We start from the raw sequence: 23,892 nt of genomic DNA, 5'->3' as shown, positions 1-23,892 counted from the left end.
AAATAATGTGAATTCTAATAAACACTTAGAGTCAATTATTAACCCACAGCAAATAAATATTCTTTTGCATTCCTAGAGCTTCTCAACAATAGATTCAAGAATATTTTACTCTCAGCACCTTTGAATCAGATGAATACAATCTTCTTGGATTATAATTTTAAATTTAAAATAGAAAAAGATGGGAAAAATGGATACAAAGAAGACTAAATCATAAAGGTGAATAGTGCAAATTTAAATAACATAGTGGCTTTATCTAATGAATATATTTGCAGTTCACTGAGACTTGATAAAGAATCATGTACTAGAACCAGAAAGAAATGTTCTCATACCTTACTGGTTAGATGACTAAGGTAAATCTATATACTCAATATACAAGCTAATTAACTCCTGAAAGACAGTCACCAAGGGGGCATTATAAATGTCAAGTTTTCTTTACCTGTGCAACTAGAGAATCTCAAAACAAATAAACAAACTTTAGGAGTTTGACTTGATGACCTTTATGAAAACTCTGAAATTTGATGAGCAATATCTCAGAATTCTTTAGATTAACAAGAACCATTGGTCTTTCATGGAACTATCTATGCATAAACAGCAAAATCTAAAGCTTTGCTATGCTCCCCCATTCTAGATAAAAAACACAAAACTGATTAATTCAAGTTTTAAAACTACTTATTTATTATATTTTATATAAGCAGTACTCTGTAAAAAATAATCGGACTAATCAAGTATACACTGTCAATGAACATGTCATGTAGCAATAAGAAAAGGCAAAGACATAAGAAATAATATTTTAAGAAGAATATGATAGAGCAGTTAGCTATGAATTCTTATGGGATTTGAGATGCAGAGAGAACAGTGATATACTTTTAAGAGAGAAATGTAGAAGAACAGTAAGAAATGAAGACAGAAAAACAAGGTGTGTTTCTAATGGAGAATATTCCAGGCGAGCAACAGAAGAGAAGTTTGGAGAGGTAGGTTGTGGTCAAACTACAGAGGACCAAGCAGCTCAGCAAGTAGGTACATTGAAAGTTCCTGAATGGGTAGGTCCTATGATCTCCCTGTATAGTATAAATGGACTGGAGAGTGAAGGATATGGCTGTCAAGGGACAAGAATGGAGATAGCTGGACTTGCATGGAGGCTAGGGCAATTGTATGGGCAAGGCAGAGACATACAAAGCCAGGTTAAAGGTAGTAACCAAGAGGGAAAGGATAAAGGATGTTTTCTGGGGGTGGGAGGAGAGTGGATTCCAACAACTGAATAGATGTGTGAACTGAGATAAAGGAAAGTGGCATAGACAACTGGGAAGTTTCGACTCTGTGAACTGCAGGACCAAAAATGAAACTAGGAAATACAGGATGGAGAGAAAATTGGAGAAGGTGGTCAAGGTTAGGCCTATTTTTTTTTTTTTTTTTGGACCTGTGAAACACGGATGCTGACAAGCCACCCAAGTGAGTGACTAACCAGCCATGGAAAGTCAGGTCAAGCTTCAGGCTAGAAATGTGGAATGCTGAGATATGTAGGCACAAGTCATAGTTGAAGCCATGGAGGAATGCTGTGTTACTGCTCACCAATATCTGCTTCCCCTCCCCGGAGGAGATGATTCTTCCTTGCCTATGATAATCAAGCTTGACCATGGGACTTGACAAAGTCAAGTGAGAAGAATATTATATGTCACTTCCATTAAGAAACTTTAAGAGCCTACTGATTCACAATCTTCTTTTTCCCCCTGGTCCAGAATTGGGAATGTCCAGCTAGTGACTGCTTCATTAGCCTAACCTGGAGTTAAATTAACATGGAAAACACCCACAGCTAATATGTACTATGAGTGAGAAATAATTAGTTGTTGGAAAAGCCACTAGGATTCGGAGGTTGTTTATTATTGCAGTGTAAACTAGCCTAACTTAACTCATAGACCAAGGAGTTGAATAAGATTACCCAAAAAGGAAAACTAAAGGAAGTTCAGAAGCTGACCAAGCCTGGGACTTAACTCTACGATTTTGAATTTGGTATTTGATAGGGGTAAAAATGAGTTACATTTGCTAAGTTACTTTGAGAATATTTAATTTTTGTCATTACCTTTTCTGTATAAAAAATCATTTAAAAAACTTTCTGGATCAGACAAAATCATCTAGCCATATTTGGAAATGTTTGCTGTTTGAATTATTCTGTAATGATTAGTAACCATTCTTACATACCAACAATTTTGAGTGTTAAATATATTTTTTTAAATATTATTTTTATTTGTAAATTTTTCTTTGTGTAAATTCACTAACCTAGCACTCAGATAATGAGAAATAAAATTATGCTTTAATGTTAGGGAGTCTCATCTTGCCTAGAGGTAGGGGGAATAGGCTTTCTGTGAGCAGTTGGTGGTTGATCACTGAATATTATCTTTTGCTCACCATGCCAGCATGCAGACTGGCATAAGCAATGACAAAAAAGTCCCAAAATTATAGTTAGTGAATAAGAGCTTACCCTGTAGGGCATTTAGACATATTTGTTATCCCAAGGCAGCAATTAAAACCCACAATATATGATTTAGGAATTTAACAGAAACTGTCTGTCAAAACTACTTTTATCAAGTAGGTTTTCAATGAAACTTTATTATGACTACTCTATTTCTTACATTTTTGAGAATCCCAGGAAACCCTCCAAATTAATGTTCTAATTGAAGTCCACACCACTTCTCGTCCTTTTCTCTGCTGTTGTCCACCCTTCTTTAAGGTTCTTATCTGTCAAACCATTGTATCCTTAGCATGTTTAAAGGCAATTAGTTTTTGTATATGCTTGGATTATTTTCATTAAGAATGATTTGGTAAAATTAGTAAAATGTGATTTAATGCATCTATATCTTTTATGTATGTATAAATCCACAAATCACAAAACAGCTTGCATATTAAGCAGTAGGGTTAAAATTTATTATTGAAAAATATATGATCCTTGATTCTAGAGTCTTATTTCTCTCTCCTTCTGCCCCCAAAGTGTTCAACCATTCTAGGAAACTAGCTCAGAGACCCATATCGTTTTCAAGGTTGTACTTCTTCCTAATCAATATGAAGAAGCAGACAGTAATAAAAAGGACTCACAGTAGTTTTAAGAAAACTCCAATTTGTCAGCATAGGTACCTCTAATTTATTTTGGAATACAAATGGTAAGAAGGAGACATGTCTCTGAAGGCAAGGGAAATAAAAGCAAAAATGAACTATTGGGACATTGAGATAAACAGCTTCTGCACAATGAAGGAAATAATCAGCAAAACTAAAAGGCAACCAACGAAATGGGAGAAGATATTTACAAATGACATATCGGATAGAGGGTTGGTATCCAAAATCTATAAAGAACTGACCAAATTCAATGCCTGAAAAACAAACAATTCAGTGAAAAAATGGGCAAAAGACACGAATAGACACTTTTCCAAAGAAGACATCCAGATGGGCAACAGACACATGAAAAGAGGCTCAACATTGCTCATCATCAGGGAAATACAAATCAAAACCACACTGAAATACTGCCTCATACCGGTCAGAGTGGCCCGAATTAACAACTCAGGCAACAACAGATGTTGGTGAGGATGTGGAGAAAGGGTTGCACTGTTGGTGGGAATGCAAACCAGTGTGGCCGCTCTGGAAAACAGTGTGGAGTTTCCTCAAAAATTTTAAAATAGAATTACACTAAGACTCAGCAATAGCACTACTAGAAATTTATCCAAAGGATACAGGAGTGCTGATTTGTAGGGGTACATGTACCACTGTTACAGCAGCGCTATCAACAATAGCCAAATTATGGCAAGAGCCCAAATGTCCATGAACTGATAAATGGATAAAGAAGATGTGGTGTACACACACCCACACACACACACACACATACACACACACTGGAATACTACTCGGCAATGAAAAAGAATGAAATCTGGCCATTAACAACAATGTGCATTGAGGAGGGCACCTGTTGGGATGAGCACTGGGTGTTGAATGGAAACCAATTTGACAATAAATTTCACATTAAAAAAATAAAAATAAAAAACCAATGTGGATGGAACTAGAGGGTATTATGCTAAGTGAAGTAAGTCAGAAAAAGAAGGATATCATACGTTTTCATTCATATGTGGAATTTGAGAAACTTAACAGAAGACCATAGGGGAAGGGAAGGGGAAATAAGTTACAAGCAGAGAGGGAGGCAAACCATAATAGACTCTTAAATACAACAGAGAACAAACCGAGGGTTGATGAGTGTGGGGGACGGGCATTGAGGAGGGCACTTGCTGGGATAAGCACTGGGTATTGTATGTAAGTTGTGAATCAGGGGAATCTACTCCCAAAGCCAAGATGTTGGCTAACTTGACAATAAATTATTAAAAAAAAAAAGACCCCACCCTAAAAAAACAAAACAAAAACAAAAACAAAAAACAAAAAAATAAATGGGTAAGAAGGGTGATGAAAAGACAGGAGCTTTCTTGGGCTATTTTTCATGGATAGTTTTGTGGAAATGCCAATTTACAGATAGAATTCAGCTTAAAACATTGGGCAAGTGTTAGTCTTTCAACTATATGACCTTTCTTTCTGGGCAAAGGTCCCCCTGTATTAGGAAAGCAATGCACTGCTTTTTAATTTGAGAGAGAGAGAGAGAGAGAGCAGGGGAAAGAGGCAGAGGGGGAGAGAGAGAGAGAAACAGAGAGGGAGAATCTTAAACAGGCTCCATACTCAGTGTAAAGCTGGACAAAGGGCTTGATCCCACAAGCCTGGGATCATGACCTGAGCCAAAATCAAGAGTTAGACACTCAACCGACTGAGCCACTCAGAAGCAATATACTTCTGATGCTCATAGCTTTCTTCCTTTGGCTTTAGGATATTTGTACTAATTTACAGACTTTGCTATCCTTTCTGTCCTTGAAGAATTTTCTCTAGCTTCAGCTTGAAAGGGTACTTCACCATTTCAACACCATTCCAGTCATTAGGTAAATGCTGGCATCTCCACTGAGAATTTGTTTGTTTCATGTGGGTTCTCTCCCACAGCCCAATCCAAAACTTGTTTCCATTTAACTTGTGAAAGGACAGAGTCTTGATGACTCCCATCCTTTCCATTTTAGTTTCTAAGGTTGAGGGGTGGAGGTATGTATTCGTAACTCATCTATGTAACAGAGAAAACACACACAGGAGTCTTTCCTAAACCAAGTTAGCAACTTTCCCCTCCATGTACATATATACTTTTAAATGATGAGAATCCTCAGCTTAACAGGATTTTTTGCCTTTTAAAAAGGATTCAAGGTAACCCAAATAGCCTTTATTGATAAAAATATCTAAGAATAGAAAAGTTTGGGGATAAGCACAAACTGTACATCAAATCCCGTGTCTTTATATCATGCTAATTTCTTTGTTCTTACTACCCACTATCTTTCTGCAAAAAAAAAATTCTTTATGGCAAACATGGCTTTAGGGATCCTAATTTGTGCCTGAATATCTGGGAGCAGAAATTACACTCATCTGCTACATTACTGCTCATTCTCCTACAGCCCCCAAAATAAAGCAGTGAAATTTCAGCTAATAGAGAAAAGATTAATGCTTTCTCGATAAGGTTTTACATCTAAATTAATAAGATGGCATAATCCAGCTCTTGCTCTGGATACCAAAGAAATCGAACATGACAAGCACTTCTTTTTCCCTTTAGTATGTTGTAACACAAAACTGGATGAATCAGAGAACCAAAGGAGTGAGGGAAAAATGCAGCCACTCAATAGACATTGTACTCAGTAGCTGCACCATGCTAGGGTACAAAGATGAGAGGTGTACTCAGCCTCAGAGAGTACTCAGCGTTCTCAGGCAGTAGGGGACATAATGTATCTACCCATAACACTCGGGTAAAGGACATGAAATATGTCATGGGAACTCGTACTGAACATTATCCCTTATAGATTCACATAGGAGTAAGCATCTCTCCAGATCCTTTGAGGAATATATAGGTGTCTAATGTGCAAGGCATATAACAAAGTTGCTTTATTCTGTTCCATATTTTCACTGTATCATTTTACATTTTCATCCGTTATGGCTGGAAGATTCTCTTCTGTTAAGATACTACTATTGACGATGATACAAATGCTTCCTAACCGTTGTCATTTGTAGGGCTTAGAAAACAACTGACGTGTACCACCCACTGTGATCTAGAAAAGGATTTATTAAACATGCAGCCATGAGTCACACAGGACTTCTTTTTCTGTAAATATTGAGGACCAATAGTCTTATATTTAAAAATGCCAGCCTAGAGAAACCCCACTGGCTTCCCCTGCCATGAATTAACTGCTTATTTGCAGGAGCTGTCCCAAGAGGCCATTCAGAGGCCATTATTTCACTGTGAAGACTCTGTTAAAAAGAATAATTGGGAGGCGCCTGGGTGGCTCAGTCGGTCGAGCGTCTGACTTTGGCTCAGGTCATGATCTCACGGTCCGTGAGTTCAAGCCCCGCGTCGGGCTCTGTGCTGACAGCTCAGAGCCTGGAGCCTGTTTCAGATTCTGTGTCTCCCTCTCTCTCTGACCCTCCCCTGTTCATGCTCTGTCTCTCTCTGTCTCAAAAATAAATAAGCATTAAAAAAAAAGAATAATTGGTATCAATAACACTTACCTGTGTATGCAGAGGGAAGGTTACCCAGCCATAACAAGGCCAGATTCACACAGCCACTACTTAAAACAATGCAATGTTTGGGATTTATGAGAATAAGTCCTGTCAGTAATAATGCCCTTGTCTGAAGGGGCCTTCTCGATTCATCTGGCATATGCTACAGTGTATTCACAGTTAAATCGAATCTGCCATGCAGTTACAGGCTAAGGGGCGGCATACAAGATGTCAATGATACACACTGAAAGGGTTTACTTCTCAAATACGTGGCTTCAAATGCCTTTATGCTCTCGTGTTCCTCCAGAATAGCCACAGGACTGTTTCAAATGCAAAATCTGCAACATAACTAGTGATTATCTTAATCAGTTGCTGAAGGGTATTGGGAAAATGAGGGGGAAACAATTACCATTACACAGAAAGATGGATCAAGCATGAATCGATGCGGCAGGAACATAAGGAAACAGACATGGGTCTAGACAAGGGAAGGAACCCCCAAACAACGATGATGACAACAACAACAAAGATCATCGCTTAACCTGTTTTGTCAGAGCTGGTATTGATGGTATTGGTAGTGATGGAGGTGAAGGTAGTCTTTGCGCTGTCCTTGGCAGTTACAGATTTCTGCTTATTTTTCATGGCTTCCAGTGCTTTGAGCTTCTTGGCATGTTTCGTGCCTTTGTAGTGGGCCGCAGCCTGGCTCTACAAAGGAGAACAAAATGAACCGTGCAATCAGGCTCATTTCTAAACTGGCATTCTCTGTATTACTGCAAATACAGACTCCCTTTCAATAATAGGTACCATTCAAGCTAATTCTGGCAGTGGCCAAACAGCAGGGTTCTATTTAGAATGATGCTAGAAAGCAATGGGATTCAAGTTCTAAAACCTCTGGACAGAAGTAAGAGATATTCCATTGTTTCTCTTGAGAGAAATGTAGCTGAACACTAACACATCAACAACATTTTCTTTGTGGAGTGGGGAAAAAAAATTTGTACCCATATTCCTCTGGCTCTGCCACAGAGGATGCTGGGCTCCCAAAGATTAACAAGGGCCCCAGAAAAGAGTAGCTCTCATCTTCTTGGCTCAGGAAATGTGTTTTCTCTCTCTACAATGTGTCTTATTAATACAATCCCCAACAGGTGTCTACAAGGAAAAGTTCACACATAACAAGGGAAGTGGGCACCCTGGAGACTGAAATTGAAGTTCGACAATTCAAAAGCAAATGTACTGCCTAAGTCCAAATGAAGTACACACAAGCTGGGCAATTTTCTGATTCTTTCTTTCTCCTTGCTTCCTACAGAGGTAGTCTGAGAAATTCAAGGGACTGGCATTCCTTAAACACATGGATCTTTCATGCCCTGGTCCATGGTCAGGAGGCCCCAATGTGCTTTGACTACTTAATGGAGCCACAACAATTCTTTCACCTGTGCCTTCTGAGATTTTTTTCTTAAACAGTAATATACATTTTCCAAAGTTTATATTTTCTTAACATGATTTTGTTGTTGTTGTTCCTGGAGAGACACATTAATTGAGATAGAAAGTCATCTTAAAGAATCCTATATTTATTAATGCTTATTGGAAAACAAGGAGTCTTTGCTGCTTGGGGTGGGAGGGGACTGGGCAGAGATATTCTTAGATCAGAAAGTTTCCCAGCTCAAAACCCGTAAAAAGACACCTCACAAAGAAGAAATCTCAGTGGAGGACTATGTCTGTCAGACTACCCATTGCTTCCCGTGACTTATTTAAATCCATGTTCCACTCCATGTTCTGGCTCCACTTTGCCAGAAAAAATAATAACCACACTGTCCTCTTTGTCACAGCAATTGTGGTAAGTAGGGTTGTAGTATAATGTCTTTTTGTAAATAGGCAAAGAAATAATCCACACCTTCATTTGCATCATTCTGACAAATATTCTCAAAGGACTAGGTACCCTTATTGAAAGAACACTGGACAAGGAAATCATATATTAGAAACAGTTTGAACAGAGAGGACACTCATGCATCAGTTACGAGTTTTCCAACAACACATAACATCAAAAGACATAGTGCGAGCCGAAATGTGAAGTTAAGACTTGCTATAGTTAATTGAAGAACCAATGATAGGTTGGATTGGGCTGATTCTACATAAAGAATGCCACTTTGATGAACAGAGTTGTGTCCTTTTTTTTCCTGCCTAGTTCTCCTTCTTAACAAATCGATTCCTTTGGCCCTATCTTTTGAGGGCAATATGCATTTTTAATAAAATCCACAATATAGACGGTCCTCTTCTCTAGACAGCTGGCTACACACTTTCTCTTAAAGCAAAGTTCCTCTCCTCTCTGTCCGCATTTTTATTCCTGACATAGAAGTGAATGTTTTATATGTAATATGTATTAAAAGACAGGGTTTATATTAACAGTGCTATCTCCATTTATACCTCATATATATATATATATATATATATATATATATATATATATTTTTTTTTTTTTTTTTTTTTTTTTTTTTTTAAGGTTCCTTGCAAATCTGCATTCTCAGTAGTATTTCAAATCAGGCAAGACTCTGTTTTAACACACCATAGGACCAGGTGAATGTCACTATTTTGGATATTAAGAAACTTACTCCAAAGGAACCCCTGCAAGTGAAGAGAGTATTTACACCTCCCCAAAATACTCTCTCCACAGACAGGCACAGCTAAGCCAATGCTTCCATCCAGTGAAAAGGCTCAGGGAGTCATAGAGAGAAGGGGGTGACAGAATAAACAAGAGTTGGTGGGCTCCCTCCCAAGTGAGACACCTGATCTATTAAAAACATAATAAAAATGTATACTCACTTGTTAATTGAGTAATAGTCCCAAAGCATCTTGATAATAATTATTTCAATTAAAAATTATCTGATTAAAAAAAAAAGGTAACTAAGCCTTCCCCAAATTTGAAAATTAAAAAAAAAGAAGATCCAAAGTGCTATGGAGAGATCAGGACATACAGAATTTAGGGGGAACGGTAATGTATAGAGGGGTTGGTAACACTGGAGGCGTCAATGTGATTATGACAGTGCAGGCATAAGTGGTGGGGAGGAGTTGGGCATACAAGTTGGAAACCAAATGTAGGCAGATAACCCTTTCTGGATATTTTACATTAGACCTTTATTTAATGTTCGTAGGATTTATTGGACTGCTCTTGGTTTACACCGGTATAAATTTTCTAGTCTCTGCATGTTGGCCCCATAAATCTTGATCCATCTTGATAGAGGTGTGTGGTATAAAGGTGTTTTCCTTGTGCAAAGGAAGTATATCCAGCGAGCTCCCTGTATCCCTTTCAGCCACTTCCTGGACTGAATCAATTATTCAGCCCCATCTAATATTTCTGTGACTGCAGACAAAGCTGTAGCCTAAGAGGGAGTCCTGCTGGGAGACTTTTTGAAAGAAGCAGTTGGTCAGAGACGTTTCTTTGGGCCTCAGCTGCTTTTCCTTTGGGCAGAGAGGCACTGGATGTACCATACCACCTCATATTCCCTCGGGGCTGTTTCCTATTATTAGCCTCTGAATCAAGTCATTCCCAGAAACCTGGGGACCATCGGACACAAGCAACCCATTATTTTTCACAGGAATGATTCCAAGGTTAAATAAGTGGACTACTTCATTATGGCACACTTCAGCATTCTGTATTTTGAGACTGAAACAGAATCAGATGATCATAGTATACAAAGAAGTGAGCAGAACAATAGAAACTGGGCTTTGACAACTTCCTTTTAAATAATGAGCGTAATATTAGGGTGTTGTATAATAAACGTCACTCTACCACCCTTGAAATAGCACATGACAGCATGAAATCTAACAAGTGTCATCCCAGAGGCAAGTGCTGACATTAAAGATATGCACACACATTCCTGAAGAATAGAATGATGCCACTTTAAATGTCATCACCACATCCTAGTCATCAGTAGCCAGTCATACTTTCTCATCTTCAAATTTTATCTTCAGCATTTCAAAATGGCTTCAAGTTTAAATGTAACTGAAGTCCTAAAGTAGACAAAAATAACTGTTAAATGGCCACAATTGGAAGAGAAGTCTCATTCTTTTGAAATGCACACACACACACACACACACACACACACACACATACACCCACACATTTATTTTACTTGATAAACCCCTATTCTCTTATGAAACTCACAGAATAATATTGTGTGACTATTCATATGCATCTATCATCTTATCTCATTACCATCAATACCTTGTACACTTTTATTCTATGTCTCCTTAATACAAGGTATCTTAATATGATTTTTAAAAACTGAATTTATTATTAGCACAAACATGTAGTTCCCACAACCAATATTAATTTTCATAAACACATATGATTTCAAAAGGAACATGGTAGTTTGTTAGTTTTTAATACGTAATTTTGCCACATATGAAACTGTATGAAAATTAAATGAACGTTATCATGTTAAAATGCAACATCAGAAAAGTAAAGTGTAGTTAATTGAGAAGTTGTGATCCATTTTGGGGAAGGGGGTACAGATAATACTTGAGCCAGATAAATTTTCTTTCTTTCTTTCTTTTTCTTTCTTTCTTTCTTTCTTTCTTTCTTTCTTTCTTTCTTTCTTTCTTTCTTTCTTTCTTTCTTTCCTTCCTTCCTTCCTTCCTTCCTTCCTTCCTTCCTTCCTTCCTTCCTTCCTTTTCTTTCTTTCCTTCCTTCCTTCCTTCCTCTCTTTCTCTCTTCCCTTTTTTTTAATAATAAATTACCTCATGTTTTTAATTTTGGCTTAGATTATTATTTTGAAGATAAAAAAATAAAATGACAAAACATGATACAGTATCCTAAATTCTGAAACACTTACTTTAGATTTAGATTTTAAGAATTATTTAAAAAAATTACTTCAGGAAAGTTTAATGTTTTGGTTTATCTACGTGCAGTTGTTTCTATGTTGTGTACATTCACTCAAGTTTAATACTAAAACAGTGTGTACAGGCTCAGCCCTATGGGTTAGGGCCAGTGCGCATTTTAAATTGGTCAGCAGTAGATGGGGTGCCTGGGTGGCCCAGTCAATTGAGCATCTGACTTCAGCTCAGGTCATGATCCCACAGTTAGTGAGTTCTAGCCCCATGTCAGGTTCTATGCTGACAGCTCAGAGCCTGGAGCCTGCTTCAGATTCTGTGTCTCCCCGTCTCTGCCTCTCCCCCTGCTCATTCTCTTTCTCTCTCAAAAAATGAACAAACTTTAAAAGATTTTAAAAAAAATTGGTCAGCGGCTTATTAAACATTTTGAATATCACTTTGGTATATACCAGCAGCAGATTTCTATTCTATTCTATCGTATTCTGTCTTAATTATTATATCTTAATTCTTTCATTATCAACTCTCAGCTTCATTTAACATTGATAGAAATAAAGGCATAGTGCTCAGAGAGCTGTCCCCAGACCAGTAGCCATAGAAGCAGCTGGGTTACTAGAGACTCAGATTCTCAATCTCCATCCCAGACCTACTGAGTTAGAAATGATGGGGCTGGGGCTCAACAATCCGAGTTCTAAAACCTCCTCAGAAGCTTACAATGCATACCAAAGTTTCAGAACCACTCATCTTAAATACTAGAGCGTTTTCTTCAAAGATGGGCCCTTGTTTAGTAAATAGCCAAAGTCTAGGTTTTTTTAAGATTAATATTTAATCATTTGAAAATTTAACATTTACTAAATATGAACAACGGGTATCACCCAAGAAAAACCAAGACATAACAAGAAATAAAAAATAACTCCTATACACAGGCACTTGGGGGAACTTCTATCAAAGAGGGATAGATGCAAAAGAGCAAATCAACCTTGGTGACCTCCATACAATTCTAAAGTCTCACAGAAGTGCTTCCCAAGTCCTTGCAATTTTCTCTTTGCAATTTTGACCTCTGTTCTTCTAATTTTTGTTGTAGCCTGGCCCTCTGTCCCCATTAGTTTTACCTTTATGATGAATGCTTTGCTATGATACATTTGGGGGGTGGGGCATCCCCAACTCTATGAAAAAAATAAATAAAATCAAGCACAGCATTTAAAACATTACTATAACAAGTATATGGCCCACTGTTTTATTTGCAACAAACTGACTTAGTGTTAGACATGTCTAGCTTCTTTCATCATGTACTCATGGCTCTTTTACTGAGGGAAACTTCTAGCCAGGAGACACATAAAGACCACTGTGGTAAGCTGGGAGAATGCCTTCTCTGCTACTCCACTTAACAAAACATTTGAAGAAGGAACTGAAAGAGTAGTTCTTTGTTTTACGTTTGCCCTCCTGCAACGGATACAGGAACCTTTCAAATTCTCCTATATAGTGGGAAAAATGATGTGATACAGGTATTTTTCTCCCTTAATTACATGCCCCATAAGGAATATTTAATAACTTAATTTAACTTGTGATTATGTAGCTCACATGTTAAGTGGATGACTACATTACAAATAAAAATGAAAATTCACTTGCACTGAGCCCTAAAGTGAAAAACACGATTCAATTAAGAGTGTTCTCTTTGAGCTCAAGTGATTGATGCCTTACTTTAAATGTATTCCTGTCTTCTGTGCTTTTCAATGCAGAAATGAACAGTAAGAGTCACAGGAATAGAAAAAAAGATAGAAAAAAAAAGAGATAATGCCACAAGAGTAGAGTGATTTTTATACAGTAGCAGTACGCACTGGAAGAAAGAAATTAAAAAAAAAATAAAGTAAAAGAAGAGAGGCATGTCACAATTTCTCAGCTACATTAGGTAACTCTGATTTTATAAGCATAGAAAATACCTTGTCACTAAGTACTTATGTAGTTGTGAAAAAGGTAATCTATATGGACTCACTTACCTCTTCGAAGTTTCTCAATACATCTACAAACTTCATGATTTTTAAACATTAACTATTTAATGTTTTCAAGTATGTAATGTGAGTGATAAAGTAGAGTACTTATTTAAGTGAGAGGAGCTAATTTGAGAGGTTTTGTCTGGTTCCTGCTGTGAAACCACGGTTTATGTGTATTTGGAATCCAGATAGCTGCCTCACTGACCTCTAGGGGTGGGGTCCTGAAGGGGGGGGGGGAGACAATGGCTAACAGTGGGTTCTAGAAGCTAGTACAAATGATGTAATGAAGTCAAAAGGAACATGTGGCCTTGCCTAAGTTTGGTCAACATTGATGGGAGCTTTCTGTAAGCCAGAAACTTCAAGTGAGTTTTAATTCTAGTGATATAATCACAAAAAAAGGTTTTTGTATGAAACTAAGAGAAATCAGAAGAACCATGTTGTCTAACTGCTCAGCCAATGTTCAGTACCTTTTCACAATGCCCATAATTTAATACTTTGCTTGGTGGGTGATTGTCACATGCTAGTTAAAATGTGGGGGGAATTAGAAATATTGAATCTAATTGTAGGGGAGGGTCAAGCTGTTGTGGGTGTTGGTATCAGTAACAGAGAAAAATGTCTTATTTCCTGGCATTACATGTAGGCTTCCCTTAAATAACCTCCAGCTTCCCCCTCCAGGCAACCTGCCTGCCCCCTGGCACAACCCCACAGTCGTGACCCTCACTGTCACGATGTCTGCTCTCTAGGGAGGACAACCACTTTCAGTGTAGATCAGGGAGGGACAGGCCTCCCTTGTATTCTCTTACAGAAAATACCACCACAAGAAGTAATTCTCAAGCCTTTGCATGACAACTTCCCTCTGTCTAGAGAACGGTTACTTGCTTGGTGGATATCTACTCATCACATGTTACCTCCTCCCTGCAGTCTTGGGTATGGCTGCATTATAACACTTGTCACTGACACAGGAAGGGTTAAATGTCTGTTTCTTCTGGTAGAGAGTGAATTTCTCAACAGAGAGAGAAAGACCTGATGCTACTCATCATTCTGTCCCTAGAACCTAGGATGGATCTCTAAATAGGTGCCGATTAAACGCATGTTGCATTAATTTCACATTTTGATTTTAAAATGGAAATATGCATATGGTGTCTCAATGGATTTTGTATGTGAACAGGGTTCAACTTAATTCTTTGCCATTCTTTGGCACTTTGCCTTATCTGCTGAACACACTTTAGGGGATTTTTATGGCACTTAATGCTGGAAAAGCATCTGGCACAAACACAAACTATTATTTTTTTTCTCAGGGAGAAGCTTATCATCAACTGCAAATTGTGCTATTTACAGGCACTCTCTTTGCACGGAACGAAGCAAAGGAATAATATCGAGATTGTTTCATTTTCTAAAAATTTTGATAAATAACAAGTTTTTTTTTTTAAATCTGGGAAATGCAATGAATTATTCCAGTGATGACTCTGCAGTTTAAGATTTATCTGAAAGACTAAATTCCTATAGTAATTTTCAGTACTCGGAGAATGCTATTTTCTGTTAACACTATTTTTAACCTTTCAAAATGAAATATATTATGTTCTAAAACAATATAGAGAAATTAATTATGACATTGTTAACCCATTTTCCTCCCTGAAAACCCACATAATAAAATATACCCTGTATATGCTGAAAAAGAGTACCTTCCATTGGGGAAAAATTATTAAATTCCCTACATTTCCATAAATGAAGGAAGGGCTTCCCTCTATAATTTTATAGCATTTCTTTTTTTTTTTAGTGTTTATTTTGAGAGAGGGAGAGAAAGCACATGCACATGTGCACTTGGGCAAGTGAAGGAGGGGCAGGGAAAGAGAGAGAGAGAGAGAGAGAGACAGAGAGAGAGAGAGAGAGAGAGAGAGAGAGAGAGAGAGAAAGGGGCAAAGAGACAGGGAGAGAGAATCCCAAGCAGGCTCTTCACTGTGGGGATCAATCTCACAAAATGTGAGATCGTGACCTGAGCCGAGATCAATAGTTCAATGCTTGACCGACTGAGCCATCCAGGCATCCCAATTTTGTAGCATTTCTAGTCTCTAATTCATAAATTTGAGAATTGTCCTGATTGCAACTTTAATGGACGTGTCCCAAAGATCACTTCTAAGACATGCAATTAACATGCAATTGCTAATAGGATTTATTGGGTTCACAAAATAATGGTTTATATTTGAGGCAGATGTTTTGTCAGTGTTGGGCACCATAACAGTTTTCTGAAGCGCTTTGGGTACACCAGGAAAAGATGAAGAATGATATCACATATAACGTCAAGAACCTAGACCCTTATAGGCATGATCCACCTGTGTTCCAGCTGCTGTCCATTCATTCACAAAGGACTCGCAGAACTGCGGCCAGACGTTCTTGTAGTTGTGAGAATAGAACAAAGACAAGTCAGACTGATAAATTACATTTAACACACCTCTATAAAATATACCAGAGTAAAAACATTTGAAAAAATATGAAAAATACTAGCAAATCCTACTGCAAAGAGGTTAAATTTCATATTATATAAAGAACATCTACAAAATCAGGAGGAAAAATGCCAATGATTAGAAAAATCGGCAAAGCCTTCATAAATTCAATGAAGTAAATTATCTCAAAGTACCTAAGGCTTCTTGGTATGGGGGTTCAATAATAAAAATAAATGGCTATTTTTTGGTCAAAATAAAAGAAAGCTAATGTTCATCTGTATAAATCAATTTGGTGCCTAGGTTAGAACGCTGGAAATAAAAAAAATTGTGAATAAATTGTTATTTTTTGGAAATTGTGGGTTTAGGAAGGAGAGAAAACAAAATACTTTTTTTTTTTTCAACATTTATTTTTGGGACAGAGAGAGACAGGGCATGAACAGGGGAGGGGCAGAAAGAGAGGGAGACACAGAATCGGAAACAGGCTCCAGGCTCCGAGCCATCAGCCCAGAGCCTGACGCGGGGCTCGAACCCACGGACCGCGAGATCGTGACCTGGCTGAAGTCGGACGCCCAACCGACTGCGCCACCCAGGCGCCCCACAAAATACTTTTAAAGAAGATAAGTTATTCCAACTGGACCCACCTCAAGATACTCCTGTGACCTAAGAGATCTGAGGTGAGACATTTTATGGGCAAAACCCAGCAAAATCACCCAACTGCTCTAATAATGGTCTCTTCTTGGACTTAGGAAAATATTTGGTAGGCAGAAAAAAAAGTGTTTGTTGTCATTTTTAGCTTCCTACAACCAAAGTTGCAGAAAGAAATGGCTATGGCCTTGGAATAAGTTTTGGAGGGAGGGTGAGCTGGCAAGAAACAATGGCAATGACTCCAGAAGACTGAGTTGTCTGGGCATGCATAAATGCCTGACTTCTTGTTATACCAAAATTTCTTCCTTTTGCATAAAAAAAATATTTATTTTCCATGATTGACCATGGGTACAGGAGTTGTGTTAGGCACTCTAATCCCAAGAGTTTAAGGCTTAGAGAAAACTTCCACAAATGGTGAGGTGTTAATAGCACAGTATCCCTTGTGAGCATTCAGTAGCCCTTGGTGGAATTCTGGCCAGAGGGTTTCTTTTTCCTGAGTGATGTCTGGTGGAGGAACTCAGTGTGCTATGAATGCATTAAGGAAACCCTGTTGTTCCTTTACACAGTGGATGTTTGTTTGAAGCATTTACAGAATGCTCATCTGTGCCAGGTAGTGTGTTAAAGGCTTTATATGAACATTCGCACCCATTCCTTACAAAGATCTATGAGGGAATGACACTGACCGTGAGCATTTTATAAATGGAGAGACTAAGACTCTGGAAGCTAGAACCACTCGACCACATAGTAAGTGCAATGCACGGTGTGTACCTGTCTAACTCCAAAGACCACAGACGTAGCTCTTCTTCCCAGTCCAAAAGAGACTGGAACATGGAAAACAACCTGTTATACAAATTCATAGTGGCTCACCTTGCAAAGGACACAAGTAAGACTAAATAGTGCACAGGTATTAAGCTCATAAATAAAAAATCTTGATTTTTGTGGTCATTAATTCATAGAATTTCACTCAGAGTCTGTCTTAGGCCCATGCTTTAGATACTATTATTAGCAACATTCTGAGGGTCTGCCTAGTTTAATTCGTTCCATGCCAGTTCCAATAAAGCGATGCTGATGCTGTAAAGACAGTACAGAAAACTATGCGGTATTTGTTTATATCCCAAAATGTGAAGCCTTCAGGCATCAAGAAGTATTATTGGGCACAAGTCAGCTCTTGCACAGAGAACCTTGTAGGCTTGGTTAAGGATTATATTCTTTACTCTCTATTCAAATGGAAGGCTGCTTGATGGCTTTGAGAAACACAGAAACACACAAATTTTGCATTTTTGTGAGATCACTCGGCAAGAGCAAAGAACTCTGGATGGGAGGAGAGCCAGAGTGAGAGAGGAGCAGAGGAGTGGATTCTTATCGCAGTGGCCAAAGGAAGAGATGGCCACGCTAAGAATTAGATGATGAAAGACAAAGAAGAGAGAGAAGAGGGCACACATTTGATTAATGTGGGAGTTAAAAATGTCAAGAATTGATGATGACCTTTGAGAGGTGGTTCAAATATGCCTCGCAGGTTTCTGGTTCTTGCAAACACACGATTGGAGGTTCCATCCCCAGAACTGTCGGTAGTGACAGAGATCTAAATGTCTGGGGAAAGAGCGTCAGTTGGGTTGGGATATGTTGCGTTTCAGGAGTCTTTAAAACATCTACGTAAAATATGGGCTCTGCGATTAGCTATGTGGTCTGGAACTGAGAGATGAAGTCTAGGCTGGAGCTAAACTGGGGAGTTATCAGAAACAGATGGTAACTGAAGCCACTGGGAAATGCCATTTGAAAGGCAAATAAAAGATTTTTTCCTGTTTAACCACTGAAACACAATCCTTAATCAGCTGCAACATTTGAATGAGTGAATGAAGACTCTGGTCGTGTATGGGAGAACATATTTCCAAATTCTTCACTGAGCTCAAGTATACTTCAGCACTTAGCTTCAAAGCAAGTCTTTCCTTAAAGTGCTTAGAATCTTCAAGTTTCAGTCACACGGTGAATCACTCCTTTCTTAAACTTCGCACCAACATAAGCGAACTAGGAATAAATGACACACTTCTCTCATATATAAAATGTTGTATCTCAGCATTGGGTCTCTAGAGGCTGGATTCATGAGGATAAAAGTTCTCTCGCTAGAGCAGCAAAATGAGATTTGGTAAAAGTCCAACTACTAAAGGCCACAATGAGGTGGCCTCCAGACATGGCAGTGAGTTGTTCTCTCAGTTAAAATTGTAGCGGATGGAATGAGCCACTTACAGAGGTCTTATTAAAGGGTAGGTCAAAAGCAACAAGGCAGGATGAGACTACTAATCAAGGGCTGACTGAATGTAAAAGAGAGCTGTGCTTAATGAATATTATTAACATGTCTGAAGTAAGACCGTCTTAGTTGAATAGGTCTCACCCTGGCATCTGGAAAAAGGGAATTTAAAGATTAACTTCATCTAGGTTTCCTTCTCCCCCCCCCGCCCCCCCCGCCCCCGACAAATGTGGGAGGAAAACAAAACAGAAGCCCTCTATCTATGATGACCAAAGGAGAAAGGGTTTGTTCTGTAAATCAGGTTTTAAAATTGTTTATACATGTGACATTTACAAGTCAATAATCATAAAATTTAAGTACTTTCCGGCTTCTACATGTGAAAGAACAAAACCCCACAACTCAGTAAGATCACTAAATCTAAGATTCTTGTCTACATTTTTTTCAATATTTTCAAGTGTTAATTTTTAATTAATTAATTAATTAATTAATTTATTTATTTTTAGAGAGAGAGAGACAGAGCATGAGTGGGGGAGGGCAGAGAGAGAGGAGACAGAATACGAAGCAGGCTCCAGGCTCCGAGCTGTCAGCACAGAGCCCAACACGGGACTCCGACTCACAAGCCATGAAATCATGACCTGAGCCAAAGTCGACTCATTTTCAATTTTTAAACAGCTCTTTCATTTTAATGCTTTGGGGCGTGTGGGGGGCTGCTTTTGACATGTTTTTCCAACAGTATTTGTGATTAGCACTAAGAAAAGTCAAAAAAAGTTTTCTCTAAATAAGACTTACTAAAACTTTTTGACTTTGTAAATATTAAGAAATTTCTAACCATTGAATGGTTATTCATATGGTTAACCATTCTATGATACTATATGAATCTCCACATTGTTTGAATTTACCAGGGTCAAAACAAAACTAATAAACATCTATATTTTCATGACAAGTTGGGATATTTGTATCCAATATTAAATACCAGAGTTGTCTAAGTGATGCCTGTTAATATCACCGCTTCCAATGCTTAAACCAGCAAGTGATTCCCCCCTTGGGCATACATTAACAATTTACTTTTTGCAGACAAGTGCACAAATATGATTAGCTTTTGCAAATTGCTCTTTATTCTGTTACTAGTAAGTAATTTTTATATTATTACGGTGTAAACAGATGCTATTTTCCACTACATATTCAGCTGTAATGAGCTAATTTAATGTATTAAAACAACAAAAGAACTTCAAGAATGAGTCAGTGATTCAAGTTGCGTGGAAACCAAGGGAAAAATCAAGCATGAAGTTTGCAAAACTGTTCCAAAATTCCGTTTTCTATAAGGAATTGTGGAGCCCCTGTTCTTTGAGGCTGCTTAGCCAATGCTGTGTGTGCACCTTTGCATGGTGAGTCCTGCAATCCTTCAAGCGGAAGGGTTCCACATGCTCCTCTGCTCATTGTGCTCCCAAATCCTGAAACGCTATTAGTGTCCCTCCTTTAGGTTGAAGATTACATTTATTTATTTACTTGTTCATTTAAATATTTATGTATTCAACTAGTGTTTATGCTGTGGGGCATTCCAAATAGATAGGCATTACAGGAAGTGGATCAAGAAAAGGAGATAAAGATGTAGTAATGAAAATAGGATAAGCCCCTGAAGAATCTCGTATCACAGAAACCAAGAGAGAGAACGACTTCTGGAAGGGAAGTCACTACTGACTGAGGCCGCTATGTCAGATAAAAGGAGTTATGGAAGTGTCCACTGGATTTTATAACATATGTATTGTTGGCAACTGTAATACAGAATAGGATCATTTAATGCTTAATCAGTTGATTAAAACGATGGATTTTGGAAAGGTCTGGAATAAATGAAGGATCTGAATGCTTGGTCAAGCAGTTGCCAATTTAGGCGGCCTCCAGATGCAAACTTGGTCATCTGACACTATCATTCTGAACTAAGCGCTATTATCTAATTCTACTCACATGTTTCCATATTATAAGTGGATATCTGGAAACAGACCTGCATTTTGATTCTATCATTCATAAAAGCACAAAGATGAGTAAACATCTTCAATAACATCAATGAGTTATTTTTAAATACTTTTACTTTTTTTTTTTTTTTTTTAATCAAAGTCCTCGGAGTAGAAAGTCTTGAAAGTTTAAATAAAGACAAGGGATAATACAAAATAACCTATAAACAAACCATCTAATATTAGTCCTTTCAGATGTTCAGAGATTTTTTTTCCTATCAGCAATCGTTTCCTATAGTAGTTGTTGCTCAATATCTATTTGCTGAACTAATTATATGTTATTATATAAAAATTAAGAACACACTCTTTACTGTTACATAAAATACTTTACTGATTAACATATCTTCAACATTTCTGTATGTAATCAAGATTGTTTCTCTCACACCCTCATGAGTGCCACTCTTAGAGAGAGGTGATATAGCTTGGTATTGTAAGCAACAAGCTAAAAAGTGAAGGCACAGCTCCCCACTAGTCTCCCAAGTTCATTCATATATCTAACATAAACCACTTCACCTGAAAATTTCCCAGTCCCTAAAACAGAGCAATGGTACAAAAGGTTTATAAGCAGTAAACTGATTTATTTGTTATATTGAAAGTAAATTTTCAGATAAAGACTAAATAAGAGTCTAATCTTAACTTAGACTTTCTTCTATGGATTAGTATTTAAATTGGCTACCTCTGGTCCTCAATATCCTTCGTGTCTGGAATGGCCATGACTTGTTAAGTCACCAAAACCACATGGAACCAGACGACCAGAAATGCTCAGTGCAGAAAACCAGTAAAAGAGAAATACACATCCATGTTCTCAAGTCTCTCTGGTTTAAGGCCTATTTGTTATAGGAGCTTAGTGTAAATATAACTAATCAAATCCTTTCCACAGATTTTCAGGTAAGGAAAAAAGAACATAAATGTGCCCAGAAAATGATAAAAACAGCAAATACCAAATATTTGCCAACTAATACATCCTACATACTATGAAGGGATTTTATCAAAATTAGGGTTTATTATATTAATTTCACAGATGAGGAGACTGAGATTCATAATGTCTAAGTGACTTGCCCAAGGTCCAGAAGGAGTAAGTCAGAGAGGAAATATCTGAAACCAGGTCTTCTTGTCTCCAAAACTCATGATCCTTCCATTACAACATGAAGAACTTTTCAAATAGTTCTGTCTTTAGCAAAAATATTTAGGAAAATGAACTATATATTATATATACATTATGTGTATAATACATACATATATAAATTAATCACATACACACACACACACACACACACACACACACACACACACACACATAACCAGAAGGGGAGAAAAGATTTTTTTAAAAAGTCCTGATAGGGGCACCTGGGTGGCTCAGTCGGTTAAACATGCGACTTCAGCTCAGGCCATGATCTCACGGTTTGTGAGTTCAAGCCCCACGTCGGGCTCTATGCTGACAGCTTGGAGCCTGGAGCCTGCTTCTGATTCTGTGTCTCCCTCTCTCTCTGCCTCTCCCCCACTTGTGCTCTGTCTCAATCTCTCTCTCAAAAATAAGTAAAATGTAAAAAAAAGAAAAATTTAAAAAGCCCTAGTACATTTCCTACTTTCTTCTATGATCCTATATCTTTACCACAGAAACAAAACAGAATCATTTTTGTAATATACTAGCTACTTTCTGGGGCACAATGTCAGGAATTCACAGAAGAAATTTATTTCTTCTTCTTCCTTGGCAAACAGCCAGACTATACTTCTCTTACACCTAGGTAGCTATGTGGTTGAGTAATAGACAATGACTCTGAGTGTAAAGGACCTGCAATATGTCTCACCCTGGTTTACTAAAACTTCCTAAGCATAGTTTTCTAGGTTCTTTCTCTTCTGCCCATTGGATCAAACAAGCACAATCACCTTAGAAGCCACACTCTAAAGATGCTAACACCATAAAATGCAAGGGCCTGAATTTCTGAAATCACCACTTGGAAGACATGTGTCAATGGATGAAGTACAGGTATTTTGGATATTACGTAGGAAAAATTAAAATATTGACTATTAGAGCTGGTATATATCTTTTGATTGATTTACACAACAATCAGGGTTATATTAAACTAACAAATGCATTTACCTTCTTATTATGCTTTAAATCTAGATAAACAGAGTTCCCAGCCAAGGAAAAGAAGAAACAGTGTGTGAGCAGAGAGTCACAATTAAGTCTGCAAATTTATTTTTTAAGCTAGTCTTTGCCTAAATGAAGACCGAAGTACTCCGAAAATCTACAATTACATGATTCTAAAAGAGGCAAGTTTGTGATGTGTCTTTCTTTGGGTATTTCTTTGGATAGCCTAGAGTAACGAAAGACCTAGATGTGGTGCTAAACCATAGATATGGATGGACTCAAATCACCTCTATGTATTACCTTCTCAATCCTTACCAAATCAATTTCTGGTATGGACAGCACACCCAGTTTCCCCAGATGCTCTACCTGAAACCAAAGGTGGAACTATGACTGAGGATTTTCTCAGTATTTTCATCAAAGCCGAGTAATATCTTCTCATCATAGCGCAAAGGAATTTCAGTTTCTGATATCCTATTTGACTTTGACAATAAATCAAAAGATCCTGCTCCTTCCTAGAGAGTCCTGCAAGTGATTGATGACACTCCCCCAAATTTTAACGTCATGCACTTCAAAAATAAGTACACTTTTATTTCAGGAGCCCTTCACATCCACAGCTTTTTATGTGTCTTCCTTTTTCCTGGCTGTCCTTTCTCATCACATACTTAGGAAGCTTAAAAAAAATAAAATAATTTACTCATGCCTTTAAAAAAACATCTTTTCAGCAGACACCAAGATAATCTTGTGATTCTTTTTTCAATCTTACATGAATTTCATCTATAGACCTCAAGTCCCTTTTGGAAACATCCATTCATTTTTCACCATCTTCAAGTGAAGAAGAAATATCGCCTCACAATAGGTGTGTTAATGCACACACACACACACACACACACACACACACACACACACACAAATGAAATACAGTACTTAAACCTTTCTATAAATCTTACTATAACCCAGAACCCAAAAGAGCATGGTTCCAGGTCTATAAGCTAAGCATTAGGCATAAGTCTTACTTTAGTAAAATGGAATGAAATGAAGTTTGGATTTA

At 37.7% G+C, this 23,892-nt stretch overlaps 1 protein-coding gene and 1 long non-coding RNA gene across 5 annotated transcripts in view; one reads left to right on the top strand and one right to left on the bottom strand.

Moving 5' to 3' along the window:
* ZNF385D (zinc finger protein 385D) overlaps positions 1 to 23,892 on the bottom strand; it is a 900,615-nt gene that overhangs the window by 75,380 nt on the left and 801,343 nt on the right. For all 4 annotated transcript variants that reach the window (XM_058729761.1, XM_058729763.1, XM_058729764.1 and 1 more), the window contains one exon: positions 7,143 to 7,305. In XM_058729761.1, the coding sequence (XP_058585744.1) occupies positions 7,143 to 7,305 (163 nt within the window). The remainder of the gene's footprint in view (positions 1 to 7,142; positions 7,306 to 23,892) is intronic.
* Positions 13,701 to 23,356, top strand: LOC131511757 (uncharacterized). The gene is made up of 2 exons (XR_009261714.1): positions 13,701 to 13,774; positions 22,878 to 23,356. It is a non-coding gene; the product is annotated as an uncharacterized LOC131511757 (long non-coding RNA).

This window comes from Neofelis nebulosa, chromosome 5, assembly GCF_028018385.1.
Source record: "Neofelis nebulosa isolate mNeoNeb1 chromosome 5, mNeoNeb1.pri, whole genome shotgun sequence".
NCBI lineage: Eukaryota > Metazoa > Chordata > Mammalia > Carnivora > Felidae > Neofelis > Neofelis nebulosa.
This window is presented reverse-complemented; position numbering and strand designations above follow the sequence as displayed.